Source organism: Taeniopygia guttata, chromosome 1A (genome assembly GCF_048771995.1).
Source record: "Taeniopygia guttata chromosome 1A, bTaeGut7.mat, whole genome shotgun sequence".
Classification (NCBI taxonomy): domain Eukaryota; kingdom Metazoa; phylum Chordata; class Aves; order Passeriformes; family Estrildidae; genus Taeniopygia; species Taeniopygia guttata.
Window position 1 is genome coordinate 12,147,687 of NC_133025.1, and position 27,269 is coordinate 12,174,955.

A 27,269-nucleotide genomic window follows, 5' to 3' on the forward strand; every position below is an offset into this window, starting at 1 on the left:
TATATATACCAGATCTTTTCAATGAAACAGACAGTGCAATTTGGCATTGCACAGCCAGAAAGCTGACAGTTAAGAAAAATATAATTCCTTCTTATAATTGTGGTGGGAAAATGGATACAAAAATGTTGTCACTTGTATTCCCCTTTTAAAAAGTCACTTGTCTATAAAGGTAGTGAAAGTTAAACTGGCAAGTTTTTTACTTTCTTCAGTACTGTTTGGAATTCCTTCAGGAACATTTTGACTTTTAGAGAGCTTTCAGTGTCTGTATTTGCTTATGGAAAAAAAAGCAATTTCATGATCCCTCCTGGAGGAGTCAAAACATTGTGAAATAACTGTAAACATCATAGAGGCCAAGAAAGAAACTCTGAGTTACTGTACATAAACATGCATACACATTTATGAATAGCAAGTGATTTTTCATCTGTAAAGAACTGATGAATATTTTAGCATATGCATTTTGTGTTTACGTCTGCTGTTGTTTTATTTGCTCCTCTCAACTTAGAATTTAGACAGAGGGAAAAGCACTGTGGCAGAAACTCTAAGTAGAACAATGCCAAAATGTGAGTGTTTCATGGGTGTAGGAATAATTATCAATACTTGTATGTGAAACATACAGTTGACATCAGTCAAAAATATACCTTCTCCCAGTACAGTAGTACAAAAGAGTCCTCACCAAGACTCCAGTTTCCTGGGCAGGGAGAGAACAACGACAAAAAAATCTTCTGAATCTGAAAAGTTTATAATTTTAAGTTAAGACACAACTATAGAAATCTGAGACAGAGAAAACCCATTAGACAGCCTCAGCTAGTGTAACAAGCCCTTGTCTCCGTGTAGTTTTAAGAGGGGGCAGACATAAACAAAACATACATAGGTTTTATGGGACATTAAAAAAGGTTTAGCATTCTTCCATTACCTACTACATTACTAAATATATAATTCAGCTTATATAAAATTTGATCTATGAACTTCAAAAAGCAAAGTGGAAAATTTGTGTCTTTGAAGTATCTGGTAAATAAACTGACTAATTGAAATAGGAATGAAAGTTGTCATGATTTCTAACTTCATGGAGTAGCCCAACAAGTAAGGATGTTTTCAAACTGTGGAACTGCAAACAATATCACAGCCTTGATCCTCGACACAGAATTGCAGAGAACGGGAATTACAAGGCTGTTTTGGAACCTGGGTCACATCAGGCTGAGAACTGTCTTGTGAAACAGCTTCAGGGCAGCAATAACAATAGAAATCTGAACTCAGATTCCCCAAATTCATTTCAGCATCTTTACTTCTCTCTCCCTCTAGCAAACAGCAATGTTTATACACAAATCGGTGCAGAATTCAGGTAGGTGGCACTTAGCTGCATGGATTATTTTCATAGTGACAGGTGCAAAATATAAAATTTTATTCTGAACATAAAGAGATGCAGGTCCATGTATGAAGACGAATCCACTATCTTTGCACACTTCCAGCCTACAGCTGGATGCCTGGGGAGCGACAGAAGTACCCACCAGTCATGGTGTGGTGATGCTTCTCTGAACTCATCCCCTGTCTCCTTGAACTCACTCAAAACTTTCAGTATTGGTAAAATCCAGGGGAATACAGATTTTCATTTTGCCTCAGCATGACATGAGTACCAGTGCTTCTTGTGGCTTTTGAATCTGGCTCCTTGATGTCACCTAGTTCTTTTACTGGATGAGTCACTGAATAATCACAACTTTTCTAGGTCACTAGGTTTATTCCTAATGTTGAATCATCATTTGACAATTCTTTTTCTAGGCTAAAGCAGACAATCCACCTGCTGTCACTGGCATGAAAGCCCTTCTCTGCCTTCCACTGTCCTCATTCTTCTCCAAAACTTTTTCAGTTTCACCATATCCTCTTCAAAGAGAAGGGATGAGACCTACAGATAATAACAGGAGCACCATAGATTTATTTTATCACACAGTGGTCCTCTTTCCACCCCCTATATTTTTTTTATGCTTTTCCCCTAATGTTAAAGTAGAAGACCTTCTGTTTTAACTGGGCAGAGCCTGTGCTTCAGCATGAATAGATGTGTCTTTAAACAACAAAACCATGCCAACATTAAATGACACGTGAATTTAAAACTACATCATGTACAATAGGACATTATCAAAAGCATGTGAATCAGAATGGATTGTTTGATTAGACTGTACAACCTCACCACTCTGGGGAAATGAGAGCACAACATAAACTGCTAACAATTTCTACCTAAACTGCTCAACAATTTCTGTCATAAGTTCTGCTGTTTTCCTTTGTTTTCAAATCTCTGCTATTTGGGATAGAACCACCCTAAGCCACACACAGACTTCATCTGCTGGAGTTCTAATTTGATATGGCTAAGATAAGGAGAATTTGAATGGTAAGATTTGTCACTTCCCATTTCACATGGTTTCCATGAGGAACTTTCCTCAGAAAATTTCTGGTAGCGTGACAAACAAGAAAATCCCTGAAATCCAAACAATTGCATGCTTTGCAATGCTAAAGTACAGAGGAGGAAACAAACAAAATATAATTTGCCTACCTACTGAGCCCTAGACACATGCTGAGAACTAAGAAGATTCAAGGAAGCAGTTCAGAAATGCACCACTAAAAAAACCCCAAATACAGATAAAGGTGGCCCTATCTTCCTAAGTAAAGTCACATTATTTCTTCATTACAATTAGAGCAAATGGGTGAAGTTAATCTTGCCCAGGCAGACTAAGTTTATACTCTGTGGGTACCTGCACCAGTTTGTAGTTGTTCTGTGATAAACTCCAAATACAAAAGTTGGAAAAATGTATTTCTTCTACAGCCTCGCCTGTAAATACTTCTTATTTAATTCCTCTTTTCTTGAAATGTCTCTCTCACCTTAGCCTAAAAGTGCATCTGATAATGCTTTGGCTTAAAATCCACTTTATATCACTTTATAGAACTTCTATGAGTTCTAGGGTTTTTTGATCTTTTGCATAAAATACTGAATATTATTTGGCATACATCATCAATATCTGGCAAAATGGCAAATAAGGATTGTAATTCACTAAGAAATCATGCAGCTATCAAAAGAGTTCTAATTATATCTTCACTTATAAATTTAATGCAACTTTCTTTTCCTGCAAATGACAAGTCAAAAAATGAAAGACGAAAACAAGTAAATAAATAAATATTCTTTCACTGGTGTAGCATGCTACATGCTATACCACTTGATCCAAACAAAAGCATGAAAGTTAAACAGAAAACTATTTTGCTATATTGTTTTAATATTGCAAAACATATAGATGACATAAGTAAAACATTAAACACATGAGATTTCATATGTATGGAGAAAGAACTTATTTCCAGCAATAACTTTTTCTCTGTTTTGTTCAGTATTTTTAACCATGCATGCTTAGTCTGTATCTAATGAGAAAACCCAACAGCAACAATGAAATATAAACATAATTGAGGCTTAAACATTTTGGAATGGTTTCTTGAACTAACTTGTTAACCATGCAAAGCCTGACAATATTAAAGGTGATGCAGAGCACAGTTTACTGCAGATTGTGGGTATTGATAAACCTCTGCCTATGTGAGGAGCAGCAAATACCAAGCTCCTGGAGGAAAAGGGGGCTGTGAGAAAGCAGCACTATTGTTTCAGAGGAGGAGGGAGTCAAGGATCAGGAACCCCAGCACTGACCCAGGGGGAAAGGGAGGCAGCAGTGAGCCCCACTGAGTTACCCGGGACCAGATTCCCTCGAACAGTCGGAGGGATCACAGTTATTTGCTGAACTGGCTGTCATCTAGTGGAGTCATAGCACATTGCAACACACTTGTTACATAGCTCTAACTTTCCCCCTGACAAACAATCTGACATCCAAATTTGGAATTGGTCTCAAGGGTGAGAATTTTGTAGGTTTTTTTCCCAAAATCCACTATTTCTGAAGACTTGGGAAAAAAAACTTCCAGCTTCCGTCATGTCCCAAGATATTTCTTGACACTTTTTAAACTTTCTAGAATTCAATTTTTGTGTACTAGATTATCATAAAACAGGCTAGCCCTTTGTGTGTTTAGCCCAAGGATGTTTTGAGACTGAGTAATGTAAACCAATGCAATATTTACCTTGATGGGCTTTATTGGTGAATATGAACCTTCATTAAACTTTCCACAGTGAAAATTACCAATGGACTGAAGAAACAGAGCAATCTTCCTTCCTGTTGGAAGCTGAGCTGTCATTTCAGATTGATAAATAATCAAAGCCAGACAGTCACAGAAATGGAAATAGGGCTAATGAGATGAAAAGTATTTGATGACTAAGTATCATGCCTGCATGGTTATTTATGAAATATAAACACATGGAGTGCAAAAGGGAGACAGGAATTAAGTAACAGGCCCAGATTTCATTATGTCTTGTTTTGCAATCTTGCTAAGACAATGCAGCTTTCTGTGCATTTTTCTCTCTCATTATTGGCAGTAAACAACTATTACAAGAATTCAGCCCCTGACCGTGCCTCATCTATTGCCCACATGCCCCACCTAATTTTTTAAAGTTGTTATACGATGATAACGTGGGGTATGAAGTCCAGAAGAGTCTTTTAAACTTTTAATTAAGTGCTTCCCTACTTGTTTGTAAACCCTGTAAGGACAATTGTCTCATGGCGTATTTGCACAGAACTCAGGAAAATATTTATTTGCTTGTCTTCAGAACCGCTAAAAAGCAGCACAACACATTGACCAAAACTTAGTGACAGTGGTGCTTTGTGATATCACTTCAAAAAACCAACCAATAAAACCAACAGATGTGTTAGTTTTCCAACACATCTGCCAAACTGCTTCTACCCCGGCTGACCGAGCACATTTCGGCGGCCCGGGCTCGCTGTAGGCTGCAGGGCCCCGAAGGCCAGGCCGCCCGGGGCGCCTCGTCTCCTCACGCGCGACACGGCCCCGCCCGGGCCCCGCCCAGGGACCGCACTCCTGACCCTCAGGGACTCCTCAAACACGGCTGTGGCGGCGCCCTTGACTTACTTCCCGCCTAGACGTCGGAGCCGCGACTCTGTTTTGCTTTGCCTCGCCTGGCCCCGGTCCCGGTCCCGGCCCCGGTCCCCTGGACTCCCCCCGGCCGCCGCAGAGCCCGGCCCGGCCCGGCCGAGCGGCGTCCCCGTCGCTATGGCGACCCGCGCGCGGCCTCCCTCCCGCCTCACCGCCCCCGCTCCCGATTGGCTCCGCTCCAGCCCCGCTGCCCAATAGCAGCAGACTCTCGGCAATGCCCCGCCCTTCCCGCTCTCCGATAGGCCCGTGGGCACGGCTGTAGTTCCTTCCGCGCGCTGTAGAACTACGACTCCCAAGAGGCTCCGCGGCGGAGCCACCGCCTGTTTACCGGCCGTGCCGGTGCCGCTCCCCGCGTGCAGCCCCGCCACGTGACCGGCCGGGGGTCACGGCCGCCCGCCAGGAGCGGCCTCGTCCCGTCCCGTCCCGGGCTCTCCTGACGCGGCTCCCGGGCGCTCTCGCCCTGCCGGCGGCAATGAGGGCGCTGCCCCCGCGCTGGGCGGCCCTGGCCGTGCGAGCGGCGGGTGGGCAGTGGGCGCCGCCCGTCCCCCGGCGCGGTCGCAGCGGCCCCGGTCCGCCCCCGCCGCGGGAGTGGGCGCTGTCGGTGAGCCCGCGGGGGCGGCTGCGGGTGCGGCTGCCGTGCCAGGTGAGCGTCCGCCCGCTGGACCCGCAGCGCTGCCCGGGCGCGGACCGGGTGCTGGTGGCCGTGAGCGGCGGCAGCCCCGGGCGGCAGCGGGACCCGGTGCGGGTGGAGCACGACGAGGCGCTGGGGCAGGTGGCGATCGTGGCGGACGGCGTGGACAGCAAGGCCGCCGTGGACATCCGGACGCCGGTGAAGTTCGGTGGGTGCGGGGGAGGCGCACGGATCGCGGGGACCCCACCGGGGCTGGGCTGGGCTGGGCTGGGCTGGCGCTTCGGCTGCAAGCCGCTGTGGGGAGCGGCGTCGCGCCCTCGCTAATTCAGAACGCCCCGTCTTGTTTGCTGTGTGCCGGCACTTCCTGGGCTTTGGGTACGCGATTTGTTGCTGGCCCTTTTGCCATTTGTGGTTCGTGCTAAACTGGAGCTGGTGAGCGGCACTCGGAGCGTGCTCTGGCAGCTGCTGCTCACGGGACTGGGCTCCGGGACAGCATCCTCGGCTGGGCTGGGCGCGCCTGCTCCCAGGGGCTGTCCGGCATCCTCCGGCTCCCTCCCGGCTATGCTCGGTGGCTGTCTGCAGGTCAAAAAAGCCTGGAAGGTAACGGTGCGGATGAAATACCCAGAAGGGCTCCCTTGCTCAGTTCAAACGTTGCATTATCTTTTTGGGCGCAGGGTTGTTATCTGTGCAGGGTTTCTTCTATGCAACACAATTTGTGAGAGTAGCTAAACCAATAGACATCTCTACTAATCTGACAGTGAAGTTCTGACAGTGGCCCCGAGTTTAGGGAGGACAAACTCAGAGATTTGTGTCCAGTCATTAATGTGGTTTTGTTTTTTTCCTATGGATTTGGGCAATTTCCTATACAGTGCAGAATGTTTCATCATGCTGGAAAAACTTTTTGATGCACAATGCACCTGGACTGTTGTTTTCTTAAAGTTATTAAAGACTGCTGCATTATTTCATTTAATGCCCTGATGCAGTTGTGATATGAGAAATTATGAATAATCCCGCCCTACTTACTCTTCATATGCACAATCTATGACTTTTGCTGAATATGATGTTACATACAGCAAATATATTCTGCACCTTTTATCTTACTTTACATTTTTTCCCACCCTCTATCTTAGGGAAAATTCTACAATGTGCATTTTTTTTTTCTTGTTTTTCTGAACTGTATATAATTCAAAATGGACAAGTCCTATGGGTTTGATGTAACATCATTCTCACATTTTCCAGTCTTACTCATCCCTATAATTTAATTTTTTTAAACACTGCTTATGACTGAAAGGATGTTTCTTAAATACACTTATCACAACTTAGGGTCTATTTTGTTTCCTAGCAACTAATATATGCACAAATATTTTGTAAGTAATTACAGAATATTTGTGCATATAATCTCTCCCTTCCTGCCCTCAGTGTACTTTTCTCTGTCAGAATGGTTGTACTGACTCCTACCATGACTCCAGCAGCCACTGCCCTGTCTCTGGTCATAAACAGATGCTCAGAGAAGAGTAGGAATAGCGCAACTGTAAAGGATATTTCATTTAAGCATTCTCTTAGCTGTCAACTGTTTTCATTGCAGGATTCTCAGAGCCTGATAGAGCTCAAATGCTCAGTGGCTCTCTCTTCTGAGTGTCCCTTTACACATGGAAACAGTTTCAGGGTGAGAGCTTCATGGTAAACTCTTGTCAGAGTCCCACAGTTTAATTTCCTGCTACTTTATCATTTGAGTATGTGGTATTCCAAGGTGTCCTCCTGCAATTTGTCAGTGAGTTTTTGACTAGTCTGAATAATTTAGTGTCATTGATAAAAGTTTTGAACCTTGCTATTTGTGCTTATTTCCAGCTTCTTGTACTGTTGAAGGTAGTGCATAGCTTATAGCTGAAAGACAATATGGAACTAAAGCCATTGTTAAAGATATCTGGAAATCCAAATCTGTTCTCTTAAACAGATCAGCTGTTAGCTCTCTACTCATTGGCTCTGTCACTGAACTGCAGCTGGATTCTCTTCTCCAAGATCTTGTAGTCTTGACTCTCACCTGAGAATTTTCAGTTGCTACCTTACAGCTCTTCTTTTTATTTTTTTTTTTCCTCCTTTGCTTGGCAAGCACAAAGATTACCTTGGCTTGTCTGGAGCACATTCACAGAGTCCATCCCATAATTACTGAGACTCAAACCCAGTGTTCTATTTATTATCCTTCAATTCTCTGGAACCAGGTGTGTCTGGACACTGTAGTCCTTTGCTTTTTTGGTTTCTCCAGGGTCTCTAAGTGACTATTACAAGTCACTCCAGAGCTGGTTATTCTCAAGGTGCAGAATTCATTGTGTCAAGATGGGAAGAATTTCAGCCTTCATAAAGGGTTTCAGTGTGAGGAATCTTCCTGAAAGTCTTCATAGTGAAAAATTAAGGCATTTCATAACAGCTTTTGCAATTTAGGTTGGAGCTTATCCAGGAGGCTGCAAGTTATCTAAAGCTCCTTAGAGCCTGAATGAAGAGCATGTGTGGAAGATGCTGAGCTTAAGTATGCATTTTAAACCAAAGGCAACCTCTAAGCAGCTTAGTAGGGAAAGTACCAAAAGATCCTCGGTCTATCTTAGTGTCTGGTTTTGAGCTCTGTATAGGATTTCAATATCATACATGATCTGAAAATCCCCTCTGATACATCCAACCTTCATCAATGGCAGATGTAAAGGAATTTTTTAGTCAAGCTTATTTATTTTTCCATGTGTTAATTAAATCTGAAACCAGCCTTTTGATTTCTGGTTACTGTACATTGACTCCATGAGTATGCAGAAGTAAACTGAACTGAGGGCTTGCATAATCATAATTTGAGATAATTCTAGTAGTATAGGGCTTCTGAGTCATCTGAAAATAAATAATTATCCAATCTATTTCAAGTATTATAGCTTAAGGCAGCTTAATAACTGGGATGCTTAAATACCCTGGGGTACACCTGCCTACATTCTGATACCAAAGTGTTTATTTTTTCCTAAATACCTTAATTTCTGATACAAGTCTTTTACACCACAAAGATCTTCATGCATTCTTTGTGGTTTATGTGGCTAAAGTTGGCTTCAGCCCTTGCCTTTGCTAGGGAGGAATCAAACTGGCTATTTTTGGAGTTTTGGCACCAAAACAGATTGTATCTTGTTCCTCCTTGTTAAAATTTCATTGGCAGTATTATCCAGCTTTCAGTCTGCTTCTTTATGGAGTTGTTTATCCTTGGTTCGGGAACCCTGAGGAGAAGAGACAGAGGGGTTTAATTCCTTGTCCATTAATTTTTGTTATATAAAGGATAGCAAAGTAGCATGACTCTGCTCAAAGTGTTTTTCCAGAAGTCCTTGGTGCTTCTTTATGACTTTGTTATGAATTTTCAGACTTCCAGGTCCTCTTTTAGCACCCATGTTTGATAACTAGGATGATACTACTGAACCACCTTTTCAAATGATGGCAATAATATGTTCTACAGGATCAGAAGTTTTTTAACCTCATTCTGGTAAAAGTCTTAATGAATTTGTATCATGGCTAAACTGAGCACTCTCAAGTCTTTTTCTCATCCCTTTTGACAGAAGCAGTAAGAGCAGGAGGGTTTCAAGCTGATGGAATTCAAGGATTTGCACAGGCAAACTGGCTTTTGGGACTCTCTTCTCAGAAAGCAAAATAGAAGAAGTCTTGGTTGTAGACCTTCCCAAGCACTGTGCAGTTGTCCAGTGGGTGAACAGAGCAGTTCCTTTTTTCTTAAGGAATTGTTACCTTTGAATTTGGTCTATGTCCTTCACTAAATTTAACCTCTTGGCTTACTGCAGCTGTAAGCAGTGTGCTTGCTGCAAAGATGTTTTGTTTTACCTCTGTCTCTTGGATTCTCCTAGTTTGCCAGGTGACAAGACTTCCATTTGTTCTTAATTGAAGCTCTCAATCTCTCTTTTTCATGGTCTGCAAGCTTACTGTTGTCATGGTTCCAGGAGGCAGGACAGAAGGACACTGCTGTCCTGGGCAGCAGTGCGACACTATTGATCACTACTGATCTTCAGGCTTAAGGTTCCGAAGGAAATTCCCATGGTCTGACTTGGGAATCTCCTCAGGACAAAGCTTGTTTTGCACATTCTGATTATTCTTTTCATCTTTCTGATAACTTTAGCAGGCAGTGGCAGTGAAGGAAAGACTCACATTTGCTTTAATAAAGGTTTCTTTACCAAATCTCCTCTTTTTTAGGGAGTAATGGGGCTCAGTGTCTCTTAGTCCTTCAGTTGTGTCTTGCAGCAAACACTTCTGATTGCTCTTCAATTTTTCTTTTTCTTCTTTTTTACCTTTTATCCTTGCAAGAACAAAATAATTTTTTTCTTCTTCTGCCTTTACCTTTTGCCAGCCACTATGGTGGTCATTTATACAAATTATTATAGAAAATATTATTGATATAGACAGAATGCCCAGACTGTACATTCTCAAACTTTTTCCCATTCCCTAAACCCAGAGGTGAGACAAAAGGCAGAAAAATGCTTTTCCTGCTGCTGCATCTTATCTACAAGACCTGGTGATTTTTTCTTTGTGGGAGTCTATGAACAGTAGCAAGGTGAGGTGACTCAGACTAGAGGCTTCTTCATGCTTCTTCAATGTCAGCCTTTCCAGAAGGCTGGGGAGAATTATGCACACCAATGCTTCTATGCCTGGTTTTGGGTTGTGCTGCTGGCTAGTGGAGCAGCAAGGCCTATGTATTTGTGCTGCTGAACCTTTTTACTCAACATGTAGCCTCAAACACCTGCCAACCTTCTATGCCAAAATGTGTGTCAGGGTGTCTAAGTAGAATTTCTAATGGAATTGGTGGCTAGGGTAGATAGGAGATGGAGGTGGAGTTAAAGAAAAGATGAGACTTCACTTAAGGTTCACACCCTGCTGATTCCTTGCCATAGGCTGCAGTCATTCTTCTTAATGTTCTCTTTTGCAGTTGGATGGCTCAAACACTGGCTTACTAAACTTTGTATTCATAGTTGATAGTGACTACTCATGCTGTTCAAAGTGTGTGGCCAAACACAGCAAGCAGGTTTTTAAGTAACAAAGAAACTGCTCTTTTTCTGTGCTATGTATGGTTACTGTATAATATGATCAAATACTATGTTAAAGATGTCTGACTTTTTTCTTTCTGTTGCTAATAAAACTCTTTTAATTCTAGATTTGGATATCAAAACATCGGGGACTGGCTGTGTGAAGATTCAGAAAATAGAATGTGATAACTGCAAAATAGAAACAGAGAAGGGGACTAGTGTCTTGCAGTCAATAAAGGTACAAAGAACCCTCCCCCACTGTTTGAAAAGGGATTGTGTGGTGGGATATAGTGTCAAAACTTTAGAACCAGTTCTGGAGATGAGAAGTACTCTGGTATTTCTCATTGCAACACTCATATTGCCATGTGTACAGCACCTCGCCTTTAATTATTGCATACAATTGCAACACAAAGTCAAAACTAGTAAATAACAAGGAGTCAGAAGTCCATGTATCTGTGATAGCCAAAGCCAGCTGAAGCAGTGACAGCTGTAAGCCTGAACCCTATCTTCCCTACCCCTCAAAGAAAAAAAAAAAATAGACTGGGATTTCCTGTCTAGTAGGTTAATAGTTATGCCTGCTCAATCAAGACTTTGCAGCTTGCTGCTGATTTTTTTTGTGTGTGTTTTTTTTGTTTGTTTTTTAATAATTGGTATATCAGAGCTATTGACAATCCATTTAAGTTAATTTTCAATCAGAAGTTACACATTACATGTCTAAAATACCTGACTGAAATATATCTGATATATACTGTATGTATCATAGGCATGAGGTTGTTTTTTCAGTTTTAAGGCTTCAAGTTTGCTGACATAAACAGCTGTAAAAACAATCACAGTTTCTCTGACTTAGGTGCTATTTGGAATCAAATTCACTTGATTGTGTGGGATTGAACCTGCAGGAATTAGTATAAATTCAAAAGAAGGGTCAATTTTTCTGAGATATGGAAAAATTTTCAACATTTTTCTCTATTGTGGTAAGACACGATTTTATAACAGAAGTCGGGAAAACTGAGCTTAGGGAGTGGTGTAATATACAATAGAGTTAGGTGTGCTCCACAGCTGGGGAACTATAGACAGCTTGAACCTTCCAGATTCTGTAGTTGACTGTTTTACTCTAATAAAGGCACCTAAAATCTCACAGAAGTTAATAGTACTATGTGATGCCCATCTAAAATTTTCATTAAAAATTATTCTGTTATGTAGTAATGACAATAACAGTGCATGAGAAAACAAGGTGGTTTTGGCCAGTAAAAATGACAGTAATCGTGGCATGCCATTGCATCAAGAATTTTTTTGTGATATCATCGAAAAAGATGGTTTTGAGGAAAGACTACTAACTTACCTTCTGAGAATCTTGTCTCAAATACAATCCAAGATGTGAAGTATCTTGAATTTTAAAAATTAAGAGCTGGGTTTTAGGCTAATCTTGCTTCAAAAGTACTGTAGTTCTAGTAAGGTGACTGAACATATTTTTTCTAATAAAGCTTTAGGAATTATACTCTGTATTATTAGAGAAGCAGAATTATTTGGGAGAAAAAGAAGTATGAGCCTTCAGGGTTTTTCCAAAACTACTAAAAATGTTATGGACCAGACACTGTAGTGAAGCATAAGAGCCAATTCCCTTTCTGGGAATTTACTGAGGAAAGTGAAGTGATAGTGCCCTCCCCTGGATGGATTAAAGCTCTTTTAATGTTGGTTTGCTGTTATTAACCTCATTAACTAACAAAGCAGGTAACCCTTTCTTTACAGAAGAGAGAAAAATATGTTTGATAAATGATTTTAAATGAAAAAAAGCTGGTCGTGTAGGGATTATTCAAGAGCACCAGCAAACAGCTTCACAACTGCTAATTTTGTTAACTTGCAAGAAGTTGTTAGTATAAATTGTAATTTTAAAAAAAGCTTTTTTTAATATATACAATCTATAGTGTCTTTACAATATAATTAGGGATTTGACATCTGCTTTGCTTAATCATACATACTAGTAATTGAACAGAAAGGAGAAGTCTCTATGAGGCTTTTAATGGATTTTGTCTGGCAGTTTTGCTGTGGTACACATTACCCAGCCAGTGAGATTTAGTGAGGGTGGTTTTAGTGAATTTTCTTTTTTTGTTTTGTTTGGGTGGTGGTTGTTTTTTAGTTGGCTGAAGTCCAGTTCACCCTATCTCTTCCAAGTCTCTAGGTCAACTAATAGCAACAGTAATTCCAAAACACAGTTATGGCATTTTGGTCTTCTTCAGATGGAGAAAGCACTGCTTCTTTTTTTTTTTTTTTTTTTTTTTTTGTTGTTGTTCTTCTTATGATAACAATGCCACCAGGAAAACACTTTAATTATGCTTCCATGTTCCTCAATTACTCCTGACTCCTTGACTGCGCTGGTGACAGCAATAATTTCCAGGCATCTCACTCACACTGGTGGGAGACATGCTATGCTTCCTCACCACACACCATCTCTGAGCCTGATTCATCCTCCACCAGTGTCCTTCTCTTCTGAACAAATTTTTCTGCTTTTCCTCTGCCATCTGTTAAGGTCCTGACAGCCTTTTGCCTCCTCTTATTCAAACCTTTCTCCTTGCTTAGAGAAGCCCTGTGAAAAATTAGTGCTTTTTTATTCCAGCTGGTGGAATAATTCCTCTTGGTGACAAAGCTGTTTGAGCATTGTAATTGGTTTCTTCTCTCAGCAAATCCTTCTGTCTGTTAGGTGTCTCTAAAGATTCCTACCTCTGAAAGCCTGGTTGTTTTTTATTAGGAAGATATTCTAATAATTTGGGATGGGGGGAATTAGTGTCTGTGTTGTGGATTTTTTTTTTTATTTTACTGAACTATTAGTGGCCACTCTGAGCCCTTGCTATACACTAGTTTTTCCAATCTTGCAAGTTCCCATATTCTCCTCAAGTTACTTATTTGGAGGATTTGCTGTTTAACCAGTATTCTGATAACAAGCATGGTGTACCTGCCTCAAAGGAGCTGTGATGGCAGATTGAAATATTTAATTCATCATGTTACTGTATAAGGAGAGAACAATCTATTTAAATCTGATATTTTCTGTTTTACAGATGACTGTATTTTATTCTCAAGAGCTGATGTTCTTTTTTGGGTTTTTTGAGATTTGTTTATGTGTATTTCTGTACTTTTTTTCCTCTTGTTGGTTGTATGCAGCAACAGCTGAAAGGTGTAAGGGCTATAGAGCAGTTTTTACTTGAAACCTAGCTAATTTGTTAAAAACTTGAGTTTTGCCTTATGCAATACAATTTTAATTAGAATTTATGTGTAGTGAAACACTGTCAAATCTGGTTCTGCTTGCAGGACTAAGGCTTCCAGTGCTTAATGCGGTACAACCTGAAAAACAAAATAACCATAACTAGAGAACAAGTTAGCCTAACTGTATGATTTTTAAACTTTTTTCAGAGCCATAAAATTGATATACGGACAAATGGTGGCAAGGTTATTGGTCTTGGAACACTTTATGGAAATACAGATATTTGTGCAACAGAAAAGGGGGTAAGTAGGAAGTCAAACTTTCTCTTCAGTGGCTTATTCTCCTCATTTATTGTAAAAGGATTAAATTTAAAGAATGGGCTAAAGAATATGTAAATAACCCTCATTGCAGTTTCACTGTTTCTTATGTTTGTTTCTTGAATTATATTAGCCTATGCTTGATTTGGGTTGATAAACAGGCTCCATAGAGAGCAGGAGTAAGTATGTGATCAGTAGAGAGGTTGTTCCACTGATACAACCTATCAGCTTTAATTATATAGACCCCTTACAACATTCTTAAACTTCCTCCTTGGCTAATATGTAGGCGTTTGGATTCTGCAGAAGACTCAGGAGTTTTACTGGATAGGGGCTTGATACCTGTAAATGCTATACACTTCTAGTGTTACATAAGAATGGAAGAGTAGAAGGTTTTGCAGACTTCTTTGCAGCTGAGGAAATACAATCACATATTATATAATGATATATAATTTATATATAATGATATAATCGTACTGTGAGATGCAGTGGGAAGTATCACAAACAGAACAGTTTTGTAGAGAACTCGCTTGGTTATTTTTCAGTAGATGGCAGTATGAGACTAACCACAAACTACTATACTCTGGTTTTGTTTCTTGACATAAGTAGGCAATTCTCTTTTATTTAAAGTAGGGAGCTGAACTCCCTACAGTTCTCACACCCAGTCTTGTTTTAGGTATTGTAATGTCCATGCAAGTGGTTGCATTAGGATTCATTAGATCTGAGGTACTGCTGTATGAACGTGGGGAGCCAAGCTGAGGCTGGAAGCAGCTTGGATGTGTGCTCTGTCAGAATCCATAGGCACCCTTTAAACCAACAGCACTAGGAAGAGTCAGAGAGTGGGGGTAATTCACCCTTGCCAAGGACAGATTTGAGACCAAGCTAGTAAGTTCCAGTCATCCAGAGTCACCTCTGTGAAGTGCTGTTTGGCACTGTTGTACACCATGAGGATTGGGTTCCCAGAGCAATTCACTTACCTAGAGCCAGCTGTGAGCTGTTCTTAATGTCCTGCTGTAAACTCAGCAAATTGCCTTTGGATTTTCCAAAACCTGTCTGCATTAATTTATCTATGTTTCTTTGGAAGTGGGTGTTGGACTGCCTTTTATGTAATAAATGTAATAATTGTGTCTGTATGGGAAAACATAGTTCAGAGAATTGTTTTACTTTGAGCCTTTAAGTGCTTTAAAAAAATTAGCTCTTTTCAGAAACAATAAAACAAATGTCATACAGATTAAGTGGAAGTGCTTCTTTGTGATCATAAATATTTGTACATCATATGTAATATTACAAGAAGTCAATATTAGAGCTGTAAAACTGTAGTAACTTGAGTGAGGTGAGTCATTTTAGCACAAATTCACAGCTACAGAACAATATTTTGGCTTATGTTATTGAACTTCTCACTAACAAACTTTGTAGTGTGGTTAGGAAGGACAGATATTTCTTTTCTCAACTGGCCACTTCTGTTAATAATCAGTCAGCCTTATGTCTCCTCTGTGTGTTTGTATGAGATGTTTCTTCCACCAGTTGCAGTTGTCATTATGTAATTGTGGCTCTGTCAGCATTTCCAGCCCCCTCCTGGAGGTGGGGAGGGAGAGGATGTGGTACAAGGCACTAAGCACTTGAGAAAAGAATATTTCTTAAGGAGGGAGGTGGGACAAGACACTAGAAAAACATTTGAACAATGATAGCACAAAAAGGAAGACCAAGAGCAGGAATATATGGAGAAGGAACTGTATATGTCTTATTTAAACATAACAAGATGTTAGTTTTTATCTTGAAAATGTGTTCAGGTGTAAAACCTTCTCATTCTGGCTTTTATACAGATGAAACCAGTGGAACTTGAGCATGTGGTCAGTTTCAGTAACTACAACCCCCAAGGCTCTATGTCCAAGGGAAGGAATTTTTTCCAGAAGTTCTGGTCATTCAATGGACAAAAATAAAGAAATTTGTTTGGCTGGGGAGTTATTAGCTAATCTATGCCATGGGGACTTTTCTATAACACTTGCTTTGTTGAGCCAGACATCTATGTTCTGCCAAAAATCCACAAGAGTTAAAGAATTTGGGATTGAAAACATATTTATTTTCACTGAAAAGCAATCCTATTTTTCCATGCTTTCCCCATCCAAAATACATTTTTATTCTTATGCTTGAGCAGTCTGACTGCCACCTCCTCCATGCCCATATCCTGATTTGGGTTGTTCTGAAACAAATGTTCTTTGCATTGGTAGTTTTTGTTTTATTGTTTATAGCAACTTCTTTTGTTCTGGAGAGACAACTCTTTTTATTACTGTGCAATTTTAAGAAAGGTAGTTGAGGCCAGTAAATGAGTTGGTATGTGAAATTGTTTACAATAAAGCACTTAATTTTAAAATAAAGTAATATATCTAAATAGAATTAAAACTTGCATTCTGTAGGAAGAGAGATAGCTTTTTGAACTTCCCTTTGCCTGGTTAGGAATGCCACAAGGCAGCCAGTTTGGGTACAGATTGTGCAGATATTTTTATTTTATTCCTCCCCTTGAAATTGTGCTTTGCTGATATCAGAGATGGACCTGCTCAAATGGGAAATGTTCTTTGCAAGTAATTTAACTCTTAGAACAGGTTAGGTCATGGAGCCTAAAATGAGAGTGCCTTTCCCTTTACTTGCTGCTGTGGCCAGGTGTCACAGCAGATTTGCACTTTGCCATGCAGGGTTGGGGAGTGGGGGGAACACTTTGTGGGAAGCATTCCTAGGACAAATGCAATGTCAATTAATGTTTAAGATCTCTGGTTATTAGGGTTTTGTTGCAAGCAGGAGAAGATGAAAAGCTGAATTGGCTGTTTCAATAGTGACAAGCTGTGCCTTTGTTTTTGGGTTTTGTTTCTATCTGAAGCATAGCTCTAAGCAGCAGCACCTGCAGTGATTGTAGACATTGACTGTCACGTAATTTTTATTTCTACCATAGGTTATGCATAGCGTTTTGATTTTATTAAAGTTCAATGTATCTTACTAAATTATTGGAGATCTAATCAGCATTGGAGCATCATGGGAAAAGTCTTAAGCTGGTAGTCCATTCTGTAATTTTATAATTTAGTAGTTCAGCATGAATGGATGGGTAAGACCAGAGTATAATTTGGCTGTCATATAGTCCATACTAAACCAGCCTCTTCAGCTCAGTTTTTGGGATACAATGTGGTACTGAGTTTGTGCAACACTAGTGGCTAATTTGTCAGAATATCTCTTTGTTCATCCATAGCTTATTCTTTATATAATGTTAGACTGGAAGGGTTGACAGACTTATTTTTTTAGATCAGCTTTTGTTTGCACAAGATGACAATGCTAAAATGACAAGGAGAATTTAAAAATCATTTGAGTAAGGCACAGTTTCATCTAGAAAGCCATGTAATGTTTTGTGTAATGAATAAGGATTTTGTGCCATTCACTGAAAGTCTGCATGAGCAAAATAAAAACAAACTGAGCAGGGTATGAACTGTTGCATTCTTCCATCATAAATCAAATTTAACTGAGAATAGAGTTCAGTTTCATACTGCTGTTGCACAAGTATGTGAATTGTTCTGGTTTTTTCAAATACATTGACATTATATCATGTGGCTCATCACTTTTGTATAATCTCATCTGTTGCCTTTTATTTCTCAAATGCATAGTGCAACTTTTCATATTCTATCCTTTCTCTCTGTTTCTGTTGAAAAGAAGTAGAAATGGAGATCTTATCCCTGGTTTTTCAAGGCTTTGTCTGTCTTTGGCTTAAGTCCAAGGATAGAAGCCTGAGTAACCAAGGTAATAGGAAAATTATACTGAGAAAAAGGACAGCTGGGTGGGATTTTTTTGCAAACCTTCACCAAAGATATATCTACAAAGTAAGCCAGTTAAAAATCTTCATAAATAGCTGTGTGTAACAAAGACAGAGGATGTTTCAATTTGTGGTGGCAGAAAATTGATCACCAGGGCTCCAAGTGCCATAATGCTGTAGGAAGATTCAGTCTTCATAATTAAAGCTAATCCTTAATTTTATTTTTCAAAATGAAGTGTTTAAGTTTTGAAAATTAAATTAAGCTTTTCTTTAATCTGTTTGTGACTGCTTGGGTTCTTCACCTGAACTGTGGATGTAATAACTCATAGGAATATTGTGAAGAATCATTAGTTTTTAAGTCAGAGCTCTTGGATGAAAAGTTTTTTTGTTTTGTCTTGTGTAGTTTTTAACTAAGAATCTGATTCCATTTGTCCTGCACCAACAACTGCTTTCCATTTGTTTTGTGTCTTAACAGTGTTACTTCCCACTGCTTTTTCAAGCTGTGATGACAAATTGTTGATTGTGTTTATTTCTCCTAGAGTGTAAATATAGAGAAGCTGCAGGGGACAACTATCAATATATCTACTGAAGATGGGCTGCTGAAAACGAAGTATCTCTATGCAGAATCGGCATCTCTCTCTTCAGAATCTGGTGATATTATGCTGGGAAGTGTTCATGGTAAGACGAAACCTGTCAAAATGAAGCTGCTTTGAAGGTGTTCAGGAATGTTCACAGTAACAAATGGACTAATGCAGTAGACTATCACTAAATCAGCTGTGCACAGTATACAAGTGAAACAGGTCTAATTTCTCTTAGAGACTTAATGGATTTTTTGCCACCTAGCAGACTGTATTTTTGAAAGCAGTTTTTTTTTAAGCACACTTATTAATAGCAAAAAGCATATATTATATGAAAGAAATGTCACACATACTGAGAACAACAAAATATTCTAAAATTCAGCAATGAAAATGATATTAAAAGTTGTCAGGAGGCTTCTCTTTCCCTATCCTTTATTTTCTTCTTAGGAGAAGCAACTCTAACTCAACACAGATCATCTACCAAGAACTATTGTAGGAGAGAGTCATAATTAGAAGTTTTTATTAGAAATAGCCTGTGTGTTTGCTGGCACCTTATATTAAGCATGGTGAGAGTTTTGGTTTTTAGAAGAAGTTCTTAGAACTTCTTAGCAGTCTCTAAACCATCCACTCTTTGTTGTCCTTCCCTTAGATCTAAAAACTAATAAACTGCAGAGTATTTCATTTAAACAGCAGCTGAGGTTCAAATCTGTTGTGGTTTTCTAATTTAACAAAATTCCCATTGAATTCAGACTGTGCTGTAAAGCATTTGTGGTGATTTAACACTGAGTAAAACAAACTGGAAGATGTACAAAGAAAATTACTTGGTTCTGTCAGAGTTCCAGATTTTCAGCTATATCCCTTAGAAGGAATTTGTTACAATTTCTTAGCAATTTTATGTTGTCATCTTGCCTGAGAAATGACTTCTTTCTTCCTTGGAGGAGCAAATCCTTTGTCCATTTATATTAAATGTAAGAATGGTTTCTAAACCTGTTAGGTAAAGTTAATTTTAGCATACACAGACAGAAATAAACTGCTTTTTCTCCTGTTATTGTATTTTTCTAACATGTAGGCTTGTATTATTTCTGGAACTTCTGTCTGATAAGCTGTGCTGGTTTTTCTTACTTTATACGATATAATGATACTGTGGAGTGATCAATTTGTGAGCAGGTTCACATCTTAGTCCACATCCAGTAGTTAATTTTTATTTTCTTGTTACAAAAATGAATTCATAACTGCTGTAGTTAATAACTTACTTTCTTCAGTAATGCTGTTGCCATTGAGCTGAAGAACAATGTGAAAGCAAATAGAATTGTATCCAAATTATGTAGACATTTCTTATGTTGAGGATTATTTTTATGACCTCTCTACTAAATGGGCTTGGAACACCTAATGTTATTTTAGCTGTATGTTTTTTTAAAAAATTGCACATTAACATTTGCTTCGTAATTTTACCCTATTTTTTGACAAGAAAATATTTTCTGTAAAATATCATGTTCTCCAATCATGTTTTAATACTAAGGGCCAAGGCTTTTAAAATACACATACAAACATGTATTAACAGACAAGATAATTCCTACTATAAATTTCTGCTAGAAAAAATGGTTACTTTCACTTCTGATTTTTGCTCACAAAGTAGCTCAACTGCAATAGTTTTGTCTGTGAGTACCTGGACAGATTGTTTCTTGGGCAACTAAAATCAGCATTTCCCTACAGCTGACACTATAGATGGCACCAAATCAGCACATCCTGCACAAAACTAAGCTAGATTTCATTGCTTTTGCACTGGGAAAATTGAAGTTAAGGCAGCACAGACTTTACAAACCTGTCTGAGACACATTTTGTGGTTGAAACTCAGGCTGTTTCAACAATCCTGACACTGGTAGAGTTCAGACTTTCACAATTTGCATGCTTCATACTCCTGTGGCAAATGAGTAATGCATTGTTTTGAAAGGAGTTAGTTTTGGGTAAATTTCATCAGCTTCTGTAATGGGCATTAGAGATATCAGGCGCTATTAAGCTTTCGAGTTGACACCTGAAAAAGAAATTTGATCCTGAGAAATTTCTTCTTTATCTAAAAGACAATAACATAACAGTGAACCTTCTCTACCAAGGGGCACATGGAAGTAATAGGGAACCCTTCTTTGCAGCAGTCCCATGCAGTTAATGCAGAGTTGCATTAACTATCAACTTATAAATCTAGTTTAAATTTGGACTAGATATCAAATTCCTTCCCAGCTAATGTTTAAAGTGGGCTCAATTGGACCAAGCTTGCTCAAGGCCTTGTCTAGTTGAGTATTTTCAAGTCCAGAGATTGTATGAGCTTTCTGAACATCTTGGTCCATTCCTGAATTATTCTTCTGGTGGGGAAAAAAACCCATTTTTGATCATAACTTCCATTATGACCTGTATCCATTATTGCTTCTTCTTCCTTCTTCTTGCTCCATCACCATGAGAAGAATGTCTTTTTTTCTCTATACACTCCCATTAGGTAGTTGAAGGCCACAAGAAGATTCCTTCTCAGCCTTCTCCTTTAAGCAAAACAGATGCTCTCAGAGCATCTGTAGCTTGGTCTGGATTCCTGATCTTCTCTTAGTTAAGTACACCAGTGTCTTTTTTGACACAAAACTGGACACAATATCCCAAGTGGCAGCCTCACAGGGGGGCTTTACTTGCTGTCTGTACTCCTGATCACACAGCTCAGTGTGCAGCTGGCTTTCTTTACTCACTCCCACTGGAGATGGAGCCCATCAAGGTGCCCAGTCCTTACCTGCAAAGCTTCCTTGCAAACAGTTGGCACTCAGCTTTCACTGCTTTATGTCAGTAAAGGCTGTGATGGACTTCATATTTGCTCTTGACTTTTCCTTCTGTCATAGTCCAGTAACTATTCAATTATCTAAAAGAATCACACTGGAAGACAAAGTTGTTGAGGTTACTTTATATATTTGCACACTAATTTATATACAGGAGTGAACATACAGCTGCCTTGTCAATTACTTGAATAAGAAAAAGTAAAATATCTGCCATCTTCCAAAGGCAGGGCAGTCCAGTGCTCGAGCTTGGAGTTCTATGATCCCTCCAGAAAATATACCTCTTGATATACCAAAGTATAAGTATACCTAAGTGTGTTCCCTACATTTCTGGATTTCACTGTATGTAGAGTGGAATTGTAGCTTCACATTTTACATTTTCATCAGACTAAAGTACAGACATGTCTATAAAAAAGTGAAAATAAAATAAATTTCTAAAGTGGTACAAAGTTGGATAATGGTTTATTTTCCTTTTTTTCTGCATTGACGTAATCCTGCCTTGTTGAGAGCCTGCAAAACAAATTGAAGGAATATAAATCACACAGCATAAAGCGTTGCTTTTACATCCCAAAAGGCATCTTTTGCCCTGGGTCCTATACAATCCTGAGTGCAATACTGTAATTTGAAATTTTACAGTGCTCATTGAAGAAGCCAAGATTGTAGATGATAGAAAAGATAACTCTTTCTTCAGAAGAAACAAACCCCCAAAACACTAAGGCACTGCTCTCAATATTCTGATAAAAGTATGTTTTGAATATAATTGTGCATTGCATGCATTACGATGCTGAAATCAGTTGATTGTAATAATCAATTATTTGGTTTAATTACCTTTAGTCTGGACTTTCTCTCTTTGCCCTTGATACGCCCAAGAAATACTTGCCTAACTTAAAATCCTAAGTTGTGTTGGCCTTCAGAGAACAGGTACATGACCAAAAGTGCAGTTCTGTGCACTGTTGATGGACAGTGCAGGACATTCCTGTCTGCTTAAAAGCAGCTTTTGTTCTAGCTAGAGGTTTGGAGTGAGCTTTTCACACCAATACATTGTGTTGACATTGCTCGGCACTGGTGCTTCTGCCATATAAGTATGTATCTAAATGGAATTTGATTTCTACATGTTGAATATTCTTCAAGGATCTACTTATCAAAACAGGTAAGAAAACCCCCAGAAAAATGAACAGACCCAGGAGCTATATGCTGACAGAGTATAATCTACCTTCAGCTGCTCCTCGGGAGCTGCTGGCTGACAAAACCCGAGGTCTTTTTGTAGGTTGTACCAAACTAAGTGCCAGTCATGATAAAATGAGGAAAAGGATGGTATAATTATAGCATGGCTTTTAAAAACAGCAAAGAATGAAGCCAAACATCTTTCAAGGTCATTGAAAAATGCTCTTGTTTCTTCTCTGATTTTTAGAACTCCAAAGTATTTTGTACAGTATGTGCTTGAAAAGATGAATTTAAGACTGTTGATGATAGGCTGCTTTTCTAGTTTTCAGCCCATGAACCACTAAGAAAAATACAGGTCATATACAGTGGAATGCACTCTGCCCTAATGATTGTTTACCACTCTGTAATTACACAAGATAGGGCAGGGCTTAATCCATCTGCAACTTTTAAAACCCTTTCTGAAAGATCTGAAAATGATGGCTACTGTGTATTACTAAACTGCACTCAGTTTCTGTGATCATCCTTAGTCTCCATTCTGTCTGTCTCTTGGGAGGATGAGAGAATGGCAGGGATGACATGGTGTGGTTTAGTTTTTAATTTAGAACATTTCCTGTGACCCATTTATGCATGGAAATGGAGACGTTTCTACAATTTAGTTAGACTATTAGTAATAAAGATGTCTCTTCTGATAGGAGGTATATCTGTTGTCCTTCCAGATGCTCTTGATAGGTGAAAGTGCAGAATAAGTGTTTTGAAATTTTGAGGCTGGAACACCTGTGCCTGATTAAAGTGATGCAAGTTTAGTAGAAGACCATTTTGCATTTTGTGCCTTACACACTTTGATTGATGTCTCCACTTTGTCCAACATATTCTTCCAACTGAAGTCAACGGAAATGTTGACAAGGGGTTGTCATGCACAAAAGAATAAGTTTGGAGAGAGTAGGAAATGTTCAGTGGGTCCAGGAAGTTGCCTTTGCAGATAACACAAGATTCCCTCCATCAGAGATCGGGTATAGGTATATAAAAGAGGAAAATAGAAACTGTTTGTTATTTATGCAGTTGAACTTAAATCATCTGTAGTGTTGTTGCAAGCATCAGAGCAATTAACAAAAAATTGCTCAAAGTAAGCTAAGACAATATTGTGCATTAGCCTTGTACATGCCTGTCTACGGTTTTTTTCTCCCTGAAATCCAGATGGTGTCTTTGAATTTACTCAATGTTTTTCTTGTCTGGAATCACTTAATTGTTACCCACATGAGTTAAGACTTTTGTTTGTAAAGCAACAAGATTAAAATTAATAATTAATATGTTTCAATAATATGTTTTTAACATTTTCCCCTTTTTCATTACAGGTAATACCAGCCTTCAGACCAAAAGAGGGAGTATCACAGTGGGTAGGTTCTGCCTTTTCTCTCTCTCTCTCTCTCTTGCTCTTCCCTTCTCCTTTCTAAAGGCTAAATATTCCCAAGGGAAATAAAAAGGAGGTGATTTCACACAGATGTTTTTGCCTCCTTTTCAGGAGTAGCACTGATAAGTGTAGTTGAATAAGACTCTTTCCAAACTCAGCCTTTTGTGGCTGGGCAAGGCACATGGTATCACTTGATACCCAATGTTTTCTGGACTTTGCACAAGTGAGACTGAGTCTAGCTGTCATCTTTTAGATATAGATGGGATAAAAGGGTATGAGAAAATTCTCAAGTCTGCATCAAATGCAGTTGTGCCCTTACTGTAGTTCTCTCTCTCACATTTATTGCTACCAGTGATTAGCTGTGTTTAATTTTTATATCAGGAAGCTAATAATCAATGTATTACTTATTTGGGGAGGTGATGGGAAGGCTTGTGATTATTTCAGTGTTTTCAAACTATTATGTTAATAGTTTTCCCTTTAGAAATGAAAATAGCTCATAAACTTATTTTTGGGAACCTGGGCATTTATATGACAGGATAGCTCATAGCTATCAGTTCTGGTATACCTTCTGTCAGTGCATCTTATAGCACACAAACGCCAAAGTGAGAAACTCAAATTCTAATTATTGCTATAGCAGAAGACTGGAGTAACAGAATCATCGACAAGGCTCAGTGTATCTACTGAATGTAGAAAAATTTCCTCAGGCCCAAATCTTGAAGACTTTTGCTGATGCTGTTAACTGTAGTCACTCACTAAGCATGTTTCAGGGTCAGTCTCTAAGATGTGTTCACGGACTGTTAACAACTCTTCTTATGTTTCTAAGAGCTCTATATTAGCATTCCTGGAAAAAGAATGCAAGACACATTCTTAGGAGTTAGTCATTAAACCACAGAATTAAATTCAACTTGCAGAGCTGTTTTTCCTTCTCTTAAATAAACTCATAGGGTATGAAGAGTGTTTAAATAAAGGTTTCTTAATATAGGAGGTAGCTTTTTCCATCAACAGATGATGATTATTTTCCTTAACTAACCAGGTTCAGCTTAAGCATTAAGCCACATCTTAGAGTTGAAGAAACTTTATTTTTCGGATTTAAATTCTAACAGCACTAAATAGACTTAATCTTTTCCTAAAGAGCACTAAACATCCCTGGTAATTTTATAGCTTTTTCTAAAGGTAAAAGACTTTTAAGATCCAGACTTTCAACTCTAAAAATGTGAGAACACCTCTTACTCAACCAGTTTGCTCAAGACCTGATCCCTTATTTCAGTTGGAAGGGACCTTGAGTGATCATCCATCCAGCTGCCTGGCCAAGAGTTGAAGTGTCTTGTTTAGGGGCTCTTAAACACTAACAGGCTTAGGGCATGAGCCTCTCTGGGAGCCCTGTTCCAGTGTTTGACCACTCTATCAGTAAAAAAGTGCTTCCTAAAAAAGAACCATTTCCATGTAACATTTCACTGGACACCAGGGAGAAAAGCTCAGCATCTCCTTGTGCCCTTCCCCTTCCCAGGAAGCTGCAGAGAGTAAGAGGTCACCCCCAGCTTCCTTTTCTCCAAACTAGGCAAGCCAGGTGCTTTGGTTGTTTGGGCTTTTTTGGACCAGAGTAATTTATCAAAAAGACTATGGCCTTTACAACCAATGGATATAGCTTAAAATTGGGGTAGAAAATGGATAGTCTGGATAATTTAGTTAGGAAAATAAGTGTTTTCTTGAGGGATTTCTTTGCTTTGTGTGTGGCATCATTTGTTCTGCCAGGTCCCCATGGTGAATATGGTCAGGACTGCTAAGGATTTTTCAGTATTGTGTACAATTTAGTGAATTCTAAATAATAAATAATAGTGAAGTCTATTAATGAATACATTTAAGTTTCTTATAATACTTTTCATATGACAGTTTTAGAACAACCAACTAAACCAAGAATTTTTGCCAGTTTTCTATCAATAAGAAATACTAGATAGCTAGATAAGTAGGAATTCAATCTTCATCATACTTCAGATATGTTGGAATTCCTCCAGTCTGTAATCAAATCATAATAAATATTGTGTTCCTATAGAGATAGATTTTGTCACTGATTTTACCATGAGCAAGGTCAGTCTTTAGGTGCTATTGGGAAAAGCATGTTTTTGCTTAGATTTAAGTAAATATCACTTCTGTTTAATCCTTTCTTTAGTGCTAGGCTGATAAAGTGAAGGGAGAAGTGGTACTAAATGTTATCTTTGTAGGCCTTTCACTGATCTTTTTGTGCAGTCTTTCTCAAGTTATGTGACTTAGGTTTTATTCTTCAAGCTCTATTTAATTTTCATAAAACTTAACAAAGATTTTTGGCCTTCCAAGGACATCTTGCTTCACTGTGCCCTTTTTTTTCATCTTTTTTCTCTAGTACCAGTAAATTCTTAAATAGCTAAAGCTGCACAAGACTGACCATCTGCTCCATTTCTAGTAAAAGTCTTTGTCCTTGTTCTCCTCCTTGAAAAACCTGGAGAAAACCTTTTCCCCTGTCAGTCCTTAGCAAACTCTGAATTTAAACTATACATTTTTTCCTTATTTTTACCTTAAATTATTCACATTTATATCAGCTAGCACTGGGTATATATTTGAAAATAAATTGCTTAAGGTTTGATCTGTCATAACTATAAAATATGTATTGTCTCTGTTACTATTTGTTATGTATTTTATCCTATCAGCCTATACTTCTTAGCATAGGGTCATTTTTCATTGTTGAAATATTTATTTTTCTGGATTTGGGCACTCTTTGGGTTTTTTTAAAATCCATTTTCTTTTCGTTCCCCTTTATTTAAGTTACAGATACAAACTTTAAACAGCATCTTTATGGACTTTGCCGAAGTGATGAACAATTCCTTGTGTCTTGGTATTATTAATTGTATCTACACACTTGTATTTAATATCATATCTTTACCATTCATTACATAATATAATGAATAATATAAATAATAAATGAATAATATTTCATTGTTTCCATAAAATATATTTCATGTTACTTCCATAGGTCAAAGCTTAACAGTTGTTTACTGCACAATATTGTAGTGCCAGGTTTAGTGTTTGGTTAGTGCTGCCAAGCTTCTTGGTGGTTTTGAAACTCTACTGAAGTTTTTTCAGCCATAGGAAACTTTGTATTAGTACAAAGGTACTCTGGGAGTCAAAATCTGGGCAAGCCATCCTTCCACTTTTCAATGGAAAAGTGTTCCATTTCCCTCAAGGTTGTTTTTGGCTTTCTTGGTAAATCTGTGCCTTGGTGAGCCTGTTCCTGCTGCCCTCCTCCTGCATCCTTTATTAGTGTTGATGCCTTCTGCAAACACAATGCAGTC

At 38.9% G+C, this 27,269-nt stretch overlaps 2 protein-coding genes across 4 annotated transcripts in view; one reads left to right on the forward strand and one right to left on the reverse strand.

Annotated features, from left to right (window-relative positions):
- CCDC146 (coiled-coil domain containing 146) overlaps positions 1-5,237 on the reverse strand; it is a 67,803-nt gene extending 62,566 nt beyond the window's left edge. For 2 of the 3 annotated variants that reach the window (XM_030263745.4, XM_072919369.1), the window contains exon 1: positions 4,996-5,236. The gene's annotated coding sequence lies outside the window, so the exon portion shown is untranslated. Of the gene's footprint in view, positions 1-4,995 lie in introns of all 3 variants that reach the window. The other variant, XM_041713757.2, reaches the window with a different exon arrangement.
- A 120-nt stretch (positions 5,238-5,357) lies between these two features.
- Positions 5,358-27,269, forward strand: part of FAM185A (family with sequence similarity 185 member A) — a 34,553-nt gene continuing 12,641 nt past the window's right edge. The window contains exons 1-5 of the mRNA XM_030263754.4: positions 5,358-5,858; positions 10,821-10,930; positions 14,095-14,187; positions 18,529-18,667; positions 23,891-23,932. Of these exons, the coding sequence (XP_030119614.4) occupies positions 5,492-5,858; positions 10,821-10,930; positions 14,095-14,187; positions 18,529-18,667; positions 23,891-23,932 (751 nt within the window). The 5' untranslated portion in view covers positions 5,358-5,491. The remainder of the gene's footprint in view (positions 5,859-10,820; positions 10,931-14,094; positions 14,188-18,528; positions 18,668-23,890; positions 23,933-27,269) is intronic.